We start from the raw sequence: 19,733 nt of genomic DNA, 5'->3' as shown, positions 1-19,733 counted from the left end.
TGATGACAAGCAAAACTAATACTAGTCTTGACACAAGTCCTTGTTCAAGAATCTGTGATCTAAGAGTGTCCATCTTCCCTGCTATTCCTGTTCTTCCAGGCTGTTGTCAAGTTCATAATTATCATTGCATATCATAAGTCATGACATTAATTAATTGTTTGTTTTTTAAAATAAAATAAAATAGCACATTTGATAAAACAGTAACATGTAAAATCAATACCTTCTTTTAGCTGGAAACCTCCACTAAAGTATTGCAGTAAGTTGATCCTTGGTAAAATAACTTGCTTCTTCCAGAGCTGCAGATCTGAGCATGCGCGACCACACCCAAATTTTGGAGCACATGGCAAGCTTCTTTAATTAATAATTAACAAAATGGCGGCACGTAGCTAAGATGGCTCGATCCAGCAGTCACAGTATCACTTTTTCCTTACTTAAAGAATGATCTGATGGGACATGGACCTGCGCATAGACTGTTGGAGTAGATTGGTGCAATAATTATTGTTGTAGCACCAACTGATACTGAGATACACACCGACAACTTAATTGACAGGACTTGATGATGAAGATTATGATGATGATGATGAAGATGAAAAAAGGTGGCTGAACAAAACGGCCGGTTCGCCGATTTTTGACTTTTCACTTAGACAAGGTCTAGAGTCACGCTAGTTGTACCATTGGAGTCCTCTGGTCAAGATAAGGTCCTCTATAAAGTCTGGTAAGCATAGGAGCTCGTTTTCCCAGTATAGCAAGGCTGCAAAAGTCGTGGCAGCCATTTTGTTTGGGGGTGAATCCTACTTAGTAACGCTACCGCGTTACTAATAGTACAGGGACTTTCGTCAAATTTTGGAGCAAATTTAAAAATCCATAAAACCCAATCTTGATCAAAATCCACTCAAGCTTTCTACACAACATAAGTACATGTATATGTATCAGGAAAAATTATAAAAGTTAAGAATTCGCTCCTTGACATTTCTGAAGAAATTTGGCCAAATAGACTGTACTAAAGTACAGGGACTTTGGCCCATTTTTAGCAACTTTAAAAATTCGTAAATATCCAATTTTGATCGGAATCTGCTCACACTTACTACACAACATAAGTAATGTAATGTATACATGTACATGTATGTATCAGGAAAAATGATAAAAAGAGAGAATTCACTCTTTGACATTTTTAGTGAAATTTGGCCAAAGTTCCTGTACTGTAGTACAGGGACTTTCATCAAATCTTGGAGTAATTTTAACAATTCATAAAAAACTAACTTTGATAAAAATCTGCTCAAACTTTCTACACAACATAAGAACATGCATATTCATCAGTAAAAATTATAAAAATTTAGAATTCTCTCCTTGACATTTTCGGAAAATTTTGGCCAAAGTTCATGTACAGGGACTTTGGCCTGATTTTTAAGAACTTTAAAAATTCATAAAAAATGCAAATTTGATCAGAATTAGTTCACAACATAAGTACATGTATCAGAAAGTGAAACTCCAATTAAATCCATTCAGGCTTACATCTCAATTACAATCACTAAGCCTCTAGTCTAATAACCCCAGATCTAGCTCTCTACTATAACATAACTTTATACTTACCACATAACTTTATAATAATGACTGGTCACATTATCAGTAGACGAAGACTGAGCTGTATTAACTAATGGAGTTGAAGTACTTGTTAATGGAGACACAAATGATGATGACACAGAGGGCACAGTAAACTTATGAGTCACTTTATTGGAAGAGGAGGAGGAGGAGGAGGGGAGAGGGGAAAAAGAAGTGACAGAAGTAGCAGCAGTAGAAGTGGTAGAGGAAGCAGTTTCTGTACTGAGAGCAATGTCACTGCTAGTTGGCTTAACGAGGATACTTTGTTTGTTGGTTGGTTGCTCTAATGAGGGGGTGTGGTCTGTTCGTTGACGTAATGAGAGAAGAGCACTCTGTAATACATTGCTGTGTCCTCCTTCTTTCACAACCCCTCCAGTCTCCTAATAAGATACATAAATTGAAGTTTAAAGAGTTTAAAAAACACAAAACCTGCTGTATGATGTAAAATTTTGAAGGGCTGTATACATAAATGTCGTAGATTTTGCGATTTTAAAAAATTTTCAAAAATTGATTCTGAAAAATAACTTATTTATAAAATGTCAGACGGTATAACTTCGCAAATATTTAATTCAAAAATTTTTTAAACTTTTTTGCTATATAGTGCCAATTCTTTTATGCAGTCTTGCATAGCCATAAGCCCCTCCCTCTATTTTTATCTAATTATTTCAGGATAAATTAGTTACCTTATCAGTGTCATCAGATGATATTTTATTGCATTTGGTAGACCAAGGAGTAGAGAAAGTCGCCCTTTTACTAGCAGAACCCAGAACAGACGGAGCAGCCGACCTCTTCATGATTTATGTATTACTATTTTCCCCGCGATTTCCATTGACATTAACTTTTAATAACTGTTTTGAGCTTGCGCAGTAACTTCATCTGCCAATTTGCACACGTGGATACACGTGGTTTGATTATTATTAAAAATAATTAATGTAAAATAATATTAACAAGTCTACTTTCAATATTGACCACTCAAGATCTATTAATTCATCTGTTTCTTCTCACTTTCATACTGTAAGTATAGTTTCATTCAATATCTACAATGATAGGTACACTTACTAAAGGATTGTCAATCATATCACAATCTTCATCATAATTTACTTCTCGATACTATAAAATACTAATAATAATCAATTGATGAGTGATCAACTAACTGCAAGATTCTTCATTGTATTAATTTGGTCATCAAAATTACTTTGACTTATGTCCGTATAAAATGGAACATTATCATTACCTATTTAGCTAATAATAGATTGAAAATCCATTTACGTCTAACTTTGGTTTGTATCAGAGCTAGCTGTAAAATTCAACTTGCTATATTGTGAAGGAACTAAAATATGAGAAAGACAAAGAGACAGAATTCACAGTTATGTTTACACTGCTGTGTCAACATTTTTTGCACAAACATTACATGATATCATCTACTCTTGCTTGCAAGCACAATAATACTATTAAACATATAGCATTAAAACTAAATACACATAGATCACACTGTTTTTCAGACTCAGCAAGTTATACTTAGATAATCAATTCACTACGAATTCTAACCTTCAAATGGTCCCTGAGATTCAACACCTAAAATAATTAATATTGATAGCTAAGCACAGACATGTTAGTTGTTTCTTACTATGATAAAGTTCATTATGGAATGAAAGCTCATTTCTGGGACCAACTTCTTCATCTATAAATATTAAATAAAAAATTTAAAATGTATAATAATCTATTATTTACATTGAGCTTCCATTTGATTATTTCCAAGTGCAACATTTTTTTTCTTTTTTGAGCGAAACATCATTACAATCACAACAATAGCACACAATGCTAACAACAGTAATAATAAAACTATAATTCCAACTAGGCCTCCAGCTATAGCTGGTAATAAGCTTTCTTGAGGATTTGAAGTGCTGCTACCAGTAATAGATACACTACTTGATATTAATGTCCCACTTGTGGAAGAAATGGACACACTATCTGATTGTGAAATAGGCCTTCTTATACTACTGGTATGAGAAACGCTAGTCACACTGGTTTGTGAATTAAGAGATTGAGTAAAAGACATAGGATTTTGTGTGCTTTGAATGTTAATACTTTCAGTGGACATAGCTGTGGAAAAAGCACTAGCAATAGAGACACTCTGTATAACAGACTGAGTGGTAAAATAAACACTTGAAAAAGTTACTGGAACTGATGAGAAAGCTAATTAATAAATGAAAGCATTAGAATTTCAAGGTTTTAATCTACTTACATGCTTCATCTTGGATTTTTGAAGATGTTACATACAGTGACGTTACAGTTGCTGGAAATGTAAAAAGTAAATATATTATTCAAAATTTATTAACTCACTATCAACTTGAATTTCTACAGTCACTAATGGAAAATTCATCTTTACAGTTGTGTGTTGTGATGTAAAAGTTGATGGAGCACTATAAAGATTGGTAGTTTGGATCAAATTTAATGGCCCATTTCCTTCTTGCTCATGTAAGTTCACTTGAGTATTGGGAGGGTTGAAGACGCCAAATATATCCCCTTCTTGAAATGATAAAGGAGACTTAGGAATAAATTCAAAGACATTGCTTCCATGGATTGTAGAGTTGCTCATTGTTATTGAACTGCTACCTACTTTTATATAATTACTGGGACTTGTCTGCCGCCATATTTGGAGCTCAGGCTGTTGCGTATTTGAATCATTTATTGTAGCACCATAAATCCATTTTGTGATACTTCCATTACAATAAAATTCAATCTCTGGGTAGATAATCTGTCTTTGCATCATCAGTGGAGAAACTTCATTTATTAGAAGAGAATACGATCTGAAAGCTGTCTCATTAACTGTACTCATAACACAATGAGTGTCTGTAATAAAGAATAATAGTAATTATGTATTTAATCAGAAAGCTTATCACACAAAATTCTGGCTATCTTTAAAAGTTGTCTAACAAATTTATAGGTCAATACCTGTTATTATTGGGTGCACCAAAACTAATTGATCATTTAATGATGAATTGACTGGGGTGGTGTAGGATGTAGTGCCAAATGGAAATTCAACTGTGACCCATGGCATATTGCCAATGTAATGAACAACAACAATACTTTCATTTTCATCTGGTTGTGATATAGCTAAGTTGTCTCCATTTTGCACTGATATAGGAGGATCAAGTGGATATTCAAACACTCCACTGGTACTGACATTAGAAGTGGAATAATAAATGATCCTCTCACTCTCAGCCACTACAGAATACATATTATTACTATTATTTGATATTCTAAAGAGTTGAACACTGGGAAAGCGTGTACGAATACCAGTAGCTACCCTCACATCAATCCCCAATATTAGACTAGTGATATTAGTTGGACAATTGAATGGAAAACCCCGAAGGATTCTGATCTCATTATCAAGTGGACCATTTACAGCCACTTTTGTTCCAATCTGCCCAGCTCTTTTAGAAACAAGTGGTAGCTCCATAAATCTCTCAGTGCACTCCTCCACATCTGAGAGACACTGTGCATTACCTTTAATAGCAAAACTATCATAAAATAACAAGCAACAATGATGCTTCTCACTTGTGAAGAAGAAAAAGTAAAAAAGACACACCAGAGAGACTGACATGACCAGTTTAAGGAGAATTGGAGGAGTGGCTGACAGTTTGCACAGAACATTCAATAATGAGATTTATTGATCAATGGAATGCTTCATTGCACTACAATATCTACTGTTAACAGCACAACTAAAAATTGCACACCAAACACTAAATTATATGCTATGTGAAAAACCGATAATAGGCAACTAGATTATCTGGTCTTAAGCAGCCTCTGTACCTAATAGTAAATCCTCAATTTCAATTATAGTTTTCAGCAATGTTGTTGTTGTGATTACTATAAAAGATGCTTCTAATTCATAAGGTGTATCGGTAATTGTAATTTAGGAAATAACCTAAAAATTTGTGACAATCAGAATCGACTTAAAAATTCCACACAACGTAAGTATGTCAGAATATGTAATAATTCCCATAGCAATTTCAATTTTTGAGAAAAATTGGCCAAGGATTATGCATAGTTTTTGACTGCAACTTTAAAAATTTTTGAAAATTCTATTTTGTCTCAAAATTGCCAAATAACATAAGTATTTACATCTATATGCATCAGTAAAATGTAATACAGGTCTATAGAGAGAAGAGGAAAACTTCAGAAATCACTACTCACTGCCATACTATAAAGAGTTGTTTGCAAAAGTGATGTAGGATTGATACTACTGACACGTGATCTGTATAAACTGAGAAAGTGAATAATGATTTAAATTCCAAATAAGGACTGTTTGTTAATACCAGTAACCTACACCCCTTATTTCTACAAGGGGTGTTACATATGTAACTTACAAAATGGATTCAAACTCTAAAGAAGAAAGGTCTTCTTCTACACTTCTTAACAAAACAAGTAAGAAGAAATCAAATGCTTCCAAGTGCTGCAAAAGATACTGGAAGGAGTTAAAGTCTCGTTCATTGAATATACCTACAATACTGTTGCTGATATATGCAGCTCCAATACCATTCTGTCGTGCAATCCTGATTAACATCATCAAAGGCTTCATTAATGGTCATAAGCAATGTGAGGAACAATACTTCTATATTGAGCCTAACTATCTAACAATTTTTTTCAATGCTCTATCAGCAAATGCACTATTTTTCCTAGTTCCTTTATGTGGCTGGTTGTCTGATACTAAAATCGGACGTGGTAATGCTGTTTATCTCAGCCTGTGGCTTGGTTGGATAGGCACTCTACTACGTTCAATAGGATGCTGTTTGCAATTTGATGCCTGTGACAAAACAAGCATAATAGGAAGATTAGTCCTTTCTGGTATAGCTGTCATTTTTCTTCTAAGCTCATTGGCATTTATGTTCACCAATATACTAGCATACAGCATTGATCAGATGATGCATGTCTCCAGTACCAAAATAAGAGCATTCATCCGCTGGTTTGTTTGGGCATATTTTCTTTACTATAACATACATGTATCTTTTGATATCACTCTTGACCAGCCATTTGCACTTCTTGTTGCAGTTGTTGCATTTGCTCTCTTCTGTTTTTCCCTTTGCCTCCATTTTCATTTCAAGAATCATTTTGAGCACATTCCTATTCCCAATCCTTATAAAATTGTGTTTAAAGTGTTGAAATCTTCCTACAAAAGAAATCGGGCCAGAATGCAACAGCGTAGTGCATTCACATATTGGGGTAAAGAGCCAAGTAGAATGGATCTTGCTAAGGAGAGGTATGGTGGTTCATTTACTCATGAAGAAGTTGAAAACGTCAAGACTTTTATGCGCATTTTAGCTGTCATGGCTGCACTCTTTCCTTTTTTTATTGTGTCTGATTCTTTTTGTGATAAAATGTCCACCTTTGTTCAACAAAACACCAAGGAAGGTCCTGATAACTCGAGTGAGTACTACATAGTCCAATACATTGGCTATGCCCCTCTATTAGTACTGATTCCTGCATGCCAGTTGATTATTCTGCCTCTCTTCCCTAAATTTGAATATTTTCTGCTCAATCCATTGAGAGGACTTGGTGTCGCTAATGTTCTTATCCTATTATCAATTTTAAGCCTCTTTATCATTGACTTCATTACTAATGATGTGCCCTGCAACATAGATATGGCCCTAATCTATGCCTACAATGAGACCAATAAATCAAATTCTGCAACAATTCCATTATCCTATTCCAATGGACGGAATAATACATGGATTCTTGTCATACCATCAGTACTAGGTGGTACATCACTAATTCTCAATTTGATATACTTATTTGAATTTCTATGCAGTCAAGCTCCCTTTGGTATGCTTGGAATGATTATTGGGCTCTTCTGGTGTATACATGGTGTCTTTGACAGCATTGGCTCATACATTGCTTACGTATCAACATCAGTTTTATCCTGCATTTCATTGGCAACTATCCCATTTGGTGTCATTGCAGTGGTTGGGTTAGTATTGTACCTAGTCGTAGCTCGTTGGTATGTGAACAGGGTCAGAGACACTGATCTTGATTTACGCACTGAAGTAGAAAATAACTGGGAGCAACGGCTGATAAAAGAGAACTTACTTGAAAATGATAATCAAACTGACTATGACACTTTTGTTATTTCTAGCATGGATGGGCCATAGCAATAATTTTTAAAAAGGGTGACTTTAAATAATTTTAGTAATATTTTTTTATTATTAGTAGTAGTAGATCTATATATCCAGTGTTATTATTAATGCTCCATTTTTGTTTGACTTTATAATAGTTAGATCACACATGTATGCATCTACCTTATCTTCATTGAAATTCAAAATATTGTGAACTTTATCTTCTAATATAGTCTATTTGTCAAAACTTTATCAAAATGACTAGAAATTGATTTTATGCATTTTTAAATTTTTTATGATGTTTATGTACATGAATTTATGTTGTATGAAAATTATGACCTGATTCTGATCAAAATTGAATTTTTTTAAAAATTTTCAAAGCTGCTCAAAATTGGGCCAAAAACCTTGTATATAGTATTATACGCCAAATTTTGTCAAAATTTACAAGGAGATAATTTTCAATGTTTATAATTTTTTCCTGATGCATATGGTACATGTACTCATGTTGAGTGCCAAGTTTGAGTTGATTCTCACAAAATTAGATTTTTTAATTAATTTTTTAATACATTTATATTGATGCACTGTTCTTGCTTCGAGGCAAAAGGGTAAGACTAACTTAAGGGGAGATAATCATGTATTGCAGGAAAATGCACAGTACCCACAGCTAAGTATAGAGTCTATGCATGTGCACAGTCACAGTGTGGGCAATATTAACAGTATGAAAGTTTCTAGTCAAATTTGATAATGTGAAAACATCAGAGGTTGCTGTAGTTTTTATTAAGTTAGATCTTGTTTGTGATTATAAATTGAGATTGTATTTGTAATGTTAAAACTATACAGTGAACTGTATGGTAAACAACCATAACCAAATCAACTAACACAAAAACAAGTTAAGCTGAGAATGCATATAATGTACAGCCATCATGTTTGGAAGCATACAAACAATTACCATTACAGTGCCTGGTGAGGCTAAAATACAGTTTCATATAGTACATTATTTATAACTGTCTCATATGCTGGATTAACATATGTCTTTATTCCTGATGGCATTTGTTGGGGAAGTGGAACTATCAATAATAAATAATAAATTTTAAAATGGCATGTATATACTTTGTCCATAAGCAAGATTGTTAATCATAAAGGTACCTGATAAAATGGTGAGAAATACATACCATAATAAATAATTAATTATAACATTTTACTTTTCGTTTTTATTCTTCTAATATGCCAAACAGCAGAAATTGCAATAATGATTGTGATTAGAGCAAACACAATAACAGCACCAACTCCACTACCTATTAATACAACTGAATTAATACTGTTGCTGTTGATAGTACTAGTAATTGCTGGTGATATGTTAATAACAGCAGATCTACTGGGAGATTCTAAATAAGAGTAAACATTATATTCTGTACTAATCATAATGTACCTGAAGAAGTTAGTACAGACACATCCTCACTCTAAAGTGTGTGCAATAATTCTAATAATTGAAAATATTACTTAATTGCAATCTAATTACATCTTTACCATTACTAGATCTAACAAATGAAGGTGAAAGCATCAATTTAACTACTGTCACTAGTTTAGGTTGTACACATGACCATGGTATGATGCTCCCATTAAGAATATCATAAGCAGTCACAGTATAATGTCCACTGGTTGATAATGATATCGTTGTATTATCTGATCCTGTTATGTTGAAGGATTCACTTCTTTTATTTGCCACATCATTAAATACCACATGACATCCTTCAGCAGTAGATAGCAATGCATACACACACTCTACACTAACTGACTCATTTTCATTTGATACAATAATATCATAAACATCTGATGATGGTGTGGCTATGAGAAAAAATAAAAATCATTAAAAAATATCATTATGTACTCACAAAATGTGAAATTAGTTTTATCTCCTCTAATAAAATAATGGAACACATCAATAACAGCAGTGTATGTTCTACATGGTTTTAATCCAATCATTTTATATTGGAATATTTCTTCTTTTTCATTAGCATTAAAAACCTGAGTATTTTCTTCTATTTCTTCATCAGGATCAACTCTACCCATTATTGTACTGTCACATGATTGTGTACTGTTTATCTAATAAATCTAGAGCTAAAGTTATTTTATTCAATGTTATATTTACCAAGCTAGTGAGATTAGCACTAAATGTAGCATTTGATTGATCATAATTCATAGAAAAGCTTTCATAAGATACAGTATAATCTGCAGAAGTGAATAGAATGCTCCAATCAAATCATAAACACATACTTGCTGTGCTGTTGAAACTGTGTACTGTTCCAACTGACACATATTGTGCAATAGATGCAATAACATTGACATTTAATTCTTGACAGGAAATATCCAATGATGTAGTATTCAACCATACACTAGTATCAGTAGTATTAGTAACACTGATACCATTCACTAGTATGTTATATGTTGTACTTGCTCCTTGTGGTGGTATATCATTGGAATAAAAAGAAGGAGGAGACCATGAGAGTAACTGATCATCATTAGACCATTGTAGGTCTTCAACAGATGATATTCCTATTTCAAAAAAATAATTATATAAATAATATTAGATTATAAACCTCGTATTGTTAGAGTGCTTGTTGAAGTGGTTGGATCAAATGGATTAGAAATTGAATAAATATGACAAGTAATACTAACTCCATCATTGTTAGGCAATACAGAAACTGATAAAACTGATGACAATACAGCAGGGGATGCACTAGTGTTGGTAACAGTTAAATCTCTTCCTTGATTAAGAGAATGGTCTGTTGGTAAGCCTTCAACTGTCCATCTTAGAGCATCACCAGTTCCTTTACAACTAAAATTGACTCTTCCTCCTTCATTTAGCAGTACAGTGACTGACTCTGGAGGTGTAGTTATGACTACAGGAAGATACTACAATAGATTGATTAGTAGTAAGCTAACCAGCTCCCTCCACTGATAAAGATATCACCAGTAAGAGCATAAATATCTTCATGCTACTCTACAAGTCACATCATATTTCCTTAAATGGCAATTGTTAAGATAACAACTGATAATAACTGTAACAAATGGCCATAAAAACTATTAGCCTAATTTAAAAAAGACTACTACAGAGTATAGTACAGTCAGTTATTACTTTGGCAGCCAGTAATATGCAGTTATAACTTATAAGCACAGATAACAATTAGCAAATATAGATCTAGCTACTTTTTATTGAATATCAATTACAATGCAGTGCTGGTTGCAGTGTCAGTTGCAGTGCCTTCATCAATTTCATCATAGGATGGTGGTTCTGGCTTGGAATCTTGTTGTTCTTTATGAGGATCTCTGACAGCTTGTTGTAAAGTAACAAAAGGATATTGATGAATATTAGATGATGGGGGAAATGCCATGCCCGGTGGAATAAAAGCATAATATCCCCCATGGGGCATTCCGTTAGGCAAATTAGAAGGAAATATTGGTGGAGGAGGATTTGAAGCACTAGTTGGTGATGCAGTATACTGAGGTGGTTTTTGCTGCTCTGGTGATCTTCCAGTAGATGAGGAAATGGTATTCAATTGAAAATTTGATCTGTCACTTGCAGCAGCATTTGTCTCAGCTGTGGAAGTGAATGATATTATTCTTCTCAATCTTCTGGAGCGTGATTTCTTAGTGCATGTATGAACAGAAACAATAATAATCACTGCTATTATTATAATTAAAATAATGCCACTGAATGTACCACCAATTGCTCCTCCAATAGCTATATATGAAAAAGTATCTTTGAGTGAAGTAATAAATCAGCAGTTTTTTTACCTGCACCATTACTATTATCACTATTGCAGTATCCTACAGTTGCTATATTTGTTGATGATGAAGAATATGCTATCATGATTATGAAGATAAAAATTAAAATAATAAGAGGAACTTACAACAGGCTACTGTAACATCCTCTGAATGTGAGCATGATGTAATACTGGAACTGGGACAAGAATTCCTTGAATTGAAGCAAGTACTTGATGAAGTGCTTGAAAAATAAGTAGACCATATTGGTTTACTCTGATTGCCAGGACTATTAGCAATAGCAATTATTATTATTATGTTAATTACGATAATAGCTCACAGGGCCAAATGGTCATATCTTGAATAGCTACTGTATCCTAACTGCTTACAGACAGTTCTAGCATCAGTAGAGTCGAACCCATCATCACATATTGTTCCCCATTGTCCATTACAATACACTTCCACTCGTCCTTGATTAGAGTAAATTCCTCCTTGAAGACGTAGCATACCAGTGTATGGGCTGCTCCAAATTCTAGTAGTATCTATTAAAAAATTTATTTAGTGTATTATAATTCATTCATTTCTTACAGCAGTAGACTGTGGCATCATAGGAATTGGTGTTAGTACACCCACTATCAATGTATGTAGAGAAGGAGCATTGTAATAATGTTAAATAGTTGCTATTAGCACAATTCACATCATCAATTATCATTTGATTAGTATCAGTCCCATAGTTCGTTAGTCCAGCTCTAGAGTAGCTTGAAGCTCCAGTGTATCCCAACTGATGACAAATGACATTAGCTTCAGCTGAATTATAATAACTATCATCACAAATGTTACCCCATAAACTATTGTAATAAAGTTGCACAATGCCGTGATAGTATGAAGATGAGGCAATCCCATTACGATAAAGAACTACTGTACCAGTAATAGCAGAACCAGTATTATCTATTAATTAAAATTTTGTAAAAATACTGAAACCAAAAACTTATGATGTATACACTTGTCTGCATAAAAAATCTTACAATTAAGTGTCAATAATTGTATGCACTTACAGGCACATCTGACTCCTGCATCTTCAGAGTGAACACAGTTGTGACTTGTGGTATGTATACAGTTTGTAAGGCCAGATTCAGTTCCTATGCAATGGACATCATCCATTACAATTGTTCCACTTCCTTGTCCAAAGTAAGCATTCCCCAGGGCAGATACTGTATGTTGTGCTTGTTTTAAAGATGCATAGTTATTATTCATTTACCTGGTTCATATCCAAGTTGCCTACAGACAACAGTTGCATCACTGATGTCCCAGTAATCATCACAGACAGTACCCCATGATCCACCACTGCATACTTCAACACGTCCTTCTAGACTATTTGTTCCTCCAACTAAGCGAATGCTTCCAGTATTACTGCAAGCAAATCCTGAAGATGATGATACTGCAGGAAGAATCAGTATATAACACAACAGAAACTGTATAATTTGCATGAACAAAGCTTAATTTTGGGTGCATGGGTCTGGTATGTGCCCTGAATATTATGAATCATGAATAACAATAATAGCTATCACTTGTAGCTATATAGGGCAATTAAAGTTAGTACTGGCATGCATTGATCTTATAGCTGAAATAATCTCAATGCTCGTGATATAGATCTAAATAAAAATACTCCTAGCTCGTATCTTCAAGCTCTATGCATGCTCCCCTTCAGATAATGGGTACATACTTCACCAATTTAAGATTGCTCTTTATAATTTTAGGGGCCACAATAATGCTCTTATATTCCACTTCAAACAGGCCATAATCATGCATGGACAGTTATACCAGCTTGCCTATGCAAGCATGGCAGTTCCAATAATTTATGATCATGCATTACTTACTTGAACATCTGACACCTGCATCTTCATAATGGGAACAGTCATGATTTGTGGTGTGTATACAGTTTGTAAGGTAAGATTCAGTTCCATCACACTGGACATTGTCCATCACAATTGCTCCACTTCCTTGTCCAAAGTAAGCACTTCCCAAGGCAGATACTGTTTAATTTTTTTATGTTGTATTTATTTTGAAGCTGTATATTCATTTACCTGGTTGGTATCCAAGCTGTCTACAGACAACAGTTGCATCACTGAAGCCCCAGTAATCATCACAGACAGTACCCCATGATCCACCACTACATACTTCAACACGTCCTTCTAGATTACTTGTTCCTCCAACTAAGCGAATGCTTCCAGTGTTACTACAAGCAAGTGATGATACTGCAAGAAGAAAAGAAATTAAAATTTGTTTGAACCAAGCTATAGCTTCAATGATAATGAAGCAGTTGGGTCAAATAAACCTTGGGTTTTGTGTGAGTATCATGTTAACTGGATTTCATAAAATTGACTTGAGTTACATAATCTGTTCTAATAGCTGCAATAATCTCATAGTTCACCGATGTGTCAATGATTTGAGGTATATAGACTACATTGTCCCTTCATAATTTTGTGGGGAGCAACTGCTGCCCCTTATACTCTCCTACACTCCACTTCATGCGTGCGGGTTTATACACTTGCCTATGCAATTAACATTGCTGGATTACTCACCTGCACATCTAACTCCTGCATCTTCATAATGGGCACAGTTGTGACTTGTGGTATGTATACAGTTTGTAAGGCCAGATTCAGTTCCTATGCAATGGACATCATCCATTACAATTGTTCCACTTCCTTGTCCAAAGTAAGCATTCCCCAGGGCAGATACTGTTAGATTATATTATGTTTGTTTTAAAGATGCATATTTATTTATACCTGGTTGGTATCCAAGCTGTCTACAGACAACAGTTGCATCACTGATGCCCCAGTAATCATCACAGACAGTACCCCATGATCCACCACTGCATACTTCAACACGTCCTTCTAGATTACTTGTTCCTCCAACTAAGCGAATACTTCCATAAGTACAAGAAAATCCTGATGATATTACTGCAAGAAGGATCAGCAAAAAGAAAAGAGTATTTGAGCAAAGCTTCATTGTGTAGGAGTTTGGTTTGGGTGGGGCTGTTGCTGCAATAGTCATTACATTAGTCATAACTTTAAATTTAATCATAGACAGCCCCACCCTTTAAAATGGCGACCTACAAAACTTAATGATCATGAGTTCTATCCACGTCACGGTTCCTATTGTGTTTTGGGGGCATCATCCTCCAGTACACGATATTACCTGTATGACCAGGTACAGAGCTTTGGATTTTGATACTGATACTGACTTGTATTCAATCATAGGACAGAGGAAGATAAAGGAGTAGCTACTGGTACTAAAACGGGACAGATATGCATCTGGGACTTATACAGGAAGAGAATCAATGGAGAATTTGTGGTTAGACCGATAATCATTATCACTTAAATGCCTTCTGTACTCGCTTCTGTATTATTTTAATTAATGCCCACCACCACTTCCAATTAATGCCCATCCTATCTAGTTATGTCCGAGACTATTGCTACTAGGAATGCAGTCGAGTATATTGTCTCTTGCTTTTGTTAAGAACTGGTCTGGAGACAGGGACAGGATTGTCAGTCTTAGTAAAAATGGGTGTGTTGATGTGGTAGGGGTGTGGCTAGTTATTAATGTTATATTAATAGGTGCATAGCATTGTGGGATGGTAAAGATGGGACGTGTCTTAAGACTATTAATAATCTTGGAAATGGAATGCATTATGGAATAAAGGTAGTGGTAATATTAATACATTATGTTAATTATGGTTTCCCACATTATGTTAATCATGGTTTCCCACATTAAATTTTACTTAGTGAGCTAAGCAGTGCAAGCACTATGGAGTCACTTTTAAAAGTTATAAAAAATCCAATTTTGATTAGAGTCAGCTCAAACTTTTTACACAACATAAGAGCATGTATATGCATCAGAAAGCATTATAAAAATGGAGAATTCCTTTCAAATTTTGGCAAAAATTTGGCTCAAGACCATGTTATAGTACAGGGACTTTGACCTGGTTTTGAGGAACATACATGTACACCGATGATAATCATGATACAGATGTCAATTTTGATCACAGTCAACTTAACCCCCCCCCCTCTCTCTCTTCCTTTCCCTTTCTATTATTTCTAGTCAATAGCACGTCCTGCTATTAAAGAAACTTTGATTGCAGTTTGGGGACAATATCACAATATATTTATACTTGATCCTAATACACTGGAGGTATTATTATTTATTTCTGTTGTTTTTATTTTCACTATTGTCAAGAGTAGATAATAAGGACTTACAGATTATTATTTGTTTATTTTTGTATTTGCAGTTCATTTGTGCTTTGAAATCCTCTCACAATCCAAACTGGATATCACAGCTTTGTTTTATTCCAAACATTGACAGAAATGGTAATAATATTCACAATGTACAATGTACTATTCTGTTAGCTCATGTCTCTTACATTCTGCCTTCTTTTGTACATATACATGTACATATACATGTACTTTCTATGTTCCCCCTTCTTCCCTATCTCTCTCTTCCTCCTTCCTATTTTATTCTTTATCTTTATCTTTTTTATTTTTCTTTGCTCTCCTATTCTTTCTTGTATTTTGCTGTATCTCTTTACTCTTTCCTAACTTAACACTTCTCTCTCTCTCTCTCTCATTACAGATGCTATGATAGCCATAACAGTTGATGGGACATTGAAGGTGTGGTTAATCCACTCTAATATTGAAATGAAGGAGATGACTGATCTGTTTGAGGAGAGGTCGAAGGCTCTAGGTCTATCTGCTCCTCTCTCATTGACCTCAGAATCCATCGCTGACTTCTCATTAGCACTTGTTGTCTGTAGGGACTCCTGGCAGGTAATGATATTTATTATTATAACCGTATAGTGTGAAATTTTGGAGGGAGTTAAATTTAATGAATTGCTAAATTTTGATGATTGGTGGATTTTAATTTAGCAAATTTGTAGCCATGTGCCTTGAGCATGCGCATAATGGCTCGAAATGGTGGATTTTGTTTTGGCAAATGGCTATCAAAGCACCAAATTGCCAAATTTAATTTTCTCCAAAATTTCCCGCTATGCAGTATATTCTGTAGCTAAATGTACATGTAAAATGTACATTTTAGATAATTTTAAGTAGATAAATTGGGCAAATTGCTTTTATGAAGGTCTGGCAATTATTTTTTTGCAAGGCTGTTTGATCATGTTTATCATACCCACATCTCAAGTTAATTTATGGGACTAATTTTTTAAATTTTATTCACCTAAATTTTCTACCTGGTACATGTACATGATACATGTATACATGTACATGTAGTACATGCAGTTCTTCATTTATTAATGTATGTAATTTCACAACTTTTGCTTTATTTGCATGTACAATGTACATGTACATGTATATACAGTACGTGCATATACATGTACATGTACACAGTTTGTCCTTTTCTGTTTTTACATGCATATTAGATGTAATCTAATCATTATTAATTTTTTATTTTAAACAATACAATTGTATAACCTACTGTGTTTCATGTAGATATATGACGCTAGTGATGGTAGGATGAAGCAGTTGCTGATTCATCCTTGTGAGCTAGGAGTAAATGAATGGATTAATGGGTCGTTCCTCTCGTACAACATGGTGTTGCTCTGGGCATTAAATGGAATGGGTTATTTATATGAACTAGCTCCTCAGTAAGCTACTAATAATAATAATAATAAATATTGAATTAATTTTTTATTTGTTTTTTTATTGACCCATTTCTTATTCCCTTATTTCTCCTGCTCTAACCTGAACTAACCTATTTTAACCTGTCCTATTTTACCGTATAGTGGAAAATTTTTCTGACTCAAAATTTTTGTGGATTTTGCATTCCCCCCTTCCAAAATCCATAAAAATAAAATCTGCAAAAATTTATTCAATACAGTTCAAGATCGCCGAAAAGTAGAAAACCACGAAAATTAAAGCCACGAAATTGATTTTTGAATGGATCTGCGAAATTTTGGGCCACAAAATTTTCTGCTATGCGGTATATAATAATGATAATAATAATAATAATAATAATAATAATAATAATAATAATAATAATAATAATGATAATAATTAACAATTATTCATAATTTATTTTCTAGTATTCTTCCTGGAATGATTGATGATAGAGATGATGGTTAGTTATTAATAATGATTAATTAATTAATTAATTAATTAATTCTAATATTAGCTAGTATGTCAACGTCTGGCTCTATGCTATTGGCTACATTGTCACCGACTGACTCCGCCCCTTCTTCCCCTTCCTCGTCCTTCCCTCCCTCTCCTCTCTCTTATGCTACTCTATTGACTCATAGGTGGGGCATCATTGGGGATCAATACGGAAGGTAATGTACATGTAAATGTACATGCAAAATACATGTATAAATCAAACGGGTCATTTACAATTTTAACTGTCATTAGAGGCTCTGTAATTGTAATTGAAGCTTAAGCTTGAGCAGAATTTGATTGAAATTTTTATTAAAATTGGCTTGTCATAGTGTACTGACTACGAACTCAATACAGACATTGAGAAATGCTCTTAGTCTACCTCAATAGCCACTTCATATTACATGATCATATGTACATGCACTGTACACATGGGGTTTCCCAGTATAGTGCTCAGCTTCTTAATTGCTAGCTCATGAGGTGTGCTGTTTACATGTGCATGTAGCTTGCTTGGTAGAGCTTTTGTCAAAATTAGATTTTTATGAATTTTTATAAGTTGCTCCAAAGGCATGTACATGTACATGTCTCTAACTCACTCTACATGTGCATGTACAGTGTATCTTATGATTAATAATGTACTGTGTAAATGTACATGTATTTTAATTTATATATTTCATGTAGTTATATTGTTCATTATTATATCATTAGGCTGCAGGTGTGGCATGTAGAGTCTATCATTCGTAAGCTTCATTCAGAGGAAGGTTCTGCTCCTGATTTCAAGTGTCATTTCACTGGCTCTCTCTCTGATTCATGGCAGTCCCCAGCCACTCCTTGTTCACTCATTGACTCTGTTGTGAGTTATCATATTCCTGGGAATTTTAGAAATGAAACCAACCGTTACAATGATTACATGCTCAATGGCACATTGGCACAAATTTGTCAAAATGAAACCTGCTAATCAACAAAAATTCACCAAAATTTCTCCCTTCAAAATTACCAGCTACACATGTACAAATTATACTTTACCTCTTGTGTAACCCTTATCTTTCTCACTATATGTACATGTACATTATATCTTTGTTACTACTGTATATGTACATGTATCTTTCTCTCTGTCATCTTTTTTAATGTTTTATCTTCTATTGTCTCTCTCCCTCTCTCTCTCTTTTTGTTAGTATCACAGTAACATGGCTGGTCCTTCTTCTAATATTACTGTTTCTTTATTTTTGACACAATTTGGTCGGTTGATCTGTGGATTGTCCAATGGTGATATCATAGTTCTATCAGCAACTCAAGCAGCTACCAAACTCTTACTAGCCAAGAGAAAGTTCTCAAGAGGTACTGGGCATGCACATGTAGATTAATTGTATACAGTATGTACATGTATACATACATGCATGTACATGTACATATTGTACATTGTAATTACATGCAATATGAATAGGATATTTTCTGTAGAAATTGTAATAGTGAATGTTTATCATGCCTGTAGTCTACTTACACATGTACATGTACATGTACACGTGCATGTGTTTACATGTACATGCATGTACATGTATATCATGATCATCTCTTTTTTTCTCTGTGCTTCTGTCTTCTCTCTCTTCTTTTTCCACTTCTCTCTCTCCCTCCCTCCCTCCCTCCCTCCCTCCCTCCCTCCCTCCCTCCCTCCCTCCCTCCCTCCCTCCCTCCCTCCCTCTCTCTCTCTCCCTCTCTCTCCCCTATAGCATGGCCTCAACATTATTTCTTAAGAGGTCACAAGAGGAGGGTCACCTCCCTGTTGTATCCCTGTGACTATAGCAATGCTTATGATAACAATCACTTGCTATCTGGTGGTGCTGATTTCTCTGTTAGATTGTGGGACCTCTACAAGGGAATACTGTTACACACTTTTGCAGTTCATGGTGGGGTAGTCAGTAGCATTGTAACATGTCCTCCTGATATTAATGTAAGCTTTACTTTCTCTCCTCTCTCTCTCTCTCTCACAAACACACACACACACACACACACCAAAGCATTCAATTTACACATGTACATGTACATGTAGTGCTAGCAAGAGTATATAATGGAGGAGGAGAGTGTCTTACTTGCCTATACT

General features: G+C 34.5%; 5 protein-coding genes across 6 annotated transcripts; 1 reads left to right on the top strand and 4 right to left on the bottom strand.

The window, feature by feature from the left end:
- Window positions 1-1,590: 1,590 nt before the first annotated feature.
- LOC105313789 (cell wall integrity and stress response component 2-like) lies at window positions 1,591-2,412 on the bottom strand (the record flags this gene model as incomplete). The annotated part of the gene is made up of 2 exons (XM_011407497.2): window positions 2,283-2,412; window positions 1,591-1,979 (listed from the first exon to the last, which is right to left on the bottom strand). Coding segments are annotated over exons 1-2 (500 nt in total), but the record flags the coding sequence as incomplete, so codon positions are not given.
- A 137-nt stretch (window positions 2,413-2,549) lies between these two features.
- On the bottom strand, window positions 2,550-5,252 carry LOC109584335 (uncharacterized). The gene is made up of 11 exons (XM_020000031.1): window positions 5,161-5,252; window positions 4,555-5,109; window positions 3,943-4,452; window positions 3,845-3,895; window positions 3,331-3,795; window positions 3,227-3,280; window positions 3,148-3,174; window positions 2,876-2,929; window positions 2,754-2,833; window positions 2,659-2,709; window positions 2,550-2,611 (listed from the first exon to the last, which is right to left on the bottom strand). The coding sequence occupies exons 1-11, from the start codon at window positions 5,204-5,206 to the stop codon at window positions 2,582-2,584; spliced, it is 1,923 nt and encodes a 640-aa protein (XP_019855590.1). The 5' UTR covers window positions 5,207-5,252; the 3' UTR covers window positions 2,550-2,581.
- Window positions 5,253-9,082: 3,830 nt separating this feature from the next.
- Window positions 9,083-10,710, bottom strand: LOC109584334 (uncharacterized). Its single transcript, XM_020000030.1, has 8 exons — window positions 10,659-10,710; window positions 10,313-10,615; window positions 9,990-10,268; window positions 9,865-9,944; window positions 9,608-9,818; window positions 9,243-9,560; window positions 9,145-9,195; window positions 9,083-9,100 (listed from the first exon to the last, which is right to left on the bottom strand). Exons 1-7 carry the CDS (start codon window positions 10,708-10,710, stop codon window positions 9,176-9,178), a joined length of 1,263 nt encoding a protein of 420 aa, XP_019855589.1. The 3' UTR covers window positions 9,083-9,100; window positions 9,145-9,175.
- Window positions 10,711-10,738: 28 nt separating this feature from the next.
- LOC100635157 (deleted in malignant brain tumors 1 protein-like) lies at window positions 10,739-14,581 on the bottom strand. Of its 2 annotated transcripts, XM_020000040.1 has the most exons (11): window positions 14,264-14,581; window positions 14,060-14,215; window positions 13,562-13,732; window positions 13,355-13,510; window positions 12,736-12,915; window positions 12,533-12,688; window positions 12,066-12,425; window positions 11,818-12,019; window positions 11,627-11,766; window positions 11,511-11,579; window positions 10,739-11,457 (listed from the first exon to the last, which is right to left on the bottom strand). In XM_020000040.1, exons 1-11 carry the CDS (start codon window positions 14,559-14,561, stop codon window positions 10,940-10,942), a joined length of 2,406 nt encoding a protein of 801 aa, XP_019855599.1. In that variant the 5' UTR covers window positions 14,562-14,581; the 3' UTR covers window positions 10,739-10,939. The 2 variants fall into 2 exon arrangements, with proteins under 2 accessions (XP_019855599.1, XP_019855600.1); XM_020000041.1 differs by lacking the exons at window positions 12,736-12,915; window positions 13,355-13,510.
- A 3-nt stretch (window positions 14,582-14,584) lies between these two features.
- On the top strand, window positions 14,585-19,701 carry LOC109584332 (WD repeat-containing protein 7-like). The gene is made up of 14 exons (XM_020000029.1): window positions 14,585-14,687; window positions 14,738-14,831; window positions 14,935-15,044; window positions 15,095-15,179; window positions 15,579-15,668; window positions 15,766-15,844; window positions 16,107-16,300; window positions 16,979-17,133; window positions 17,572-17,606; window positions 17,661-17,814; window positions 18,344-18,488; window positions 18,811-18,973; window positions 19,363-19,583; window positions 19,693-19,701. Exons 1-14 carry the CDS (start codon window positions 14,602-14,604, stop codon window positions 19,699-19,701), a joined length of 1,620 nt encoding a protein of 539 aa, XP_019855588.1. The 5' UTR covers window positions 14,585-14,601.
- The last annotated feature ends 32 nt before the right edge of the window (window positions 19,702-19,733 follow it).

Source organism: Amphimedon queenslandica, unplaced genomic scaffold (genome assembly GCF_000090795.2).
Source record: "Amphimedon queenslandica unplaced genomic scaffold, v1.1 AMPQUscaffold_13219, whole genome shotgun sequence".
Taxonomy (NCBI): Eukaryota; Metazoa; Porifera; class Demospongiae; order Haplosclerida; family Niphatidae; genus Amphimedon; species Amphimedon queenslandica.
The sequence above is the reverse complement of the archived record's forward strand: the minus strand, read 5'-3'. Positions and strand labels throughout refer to the sequence as shown.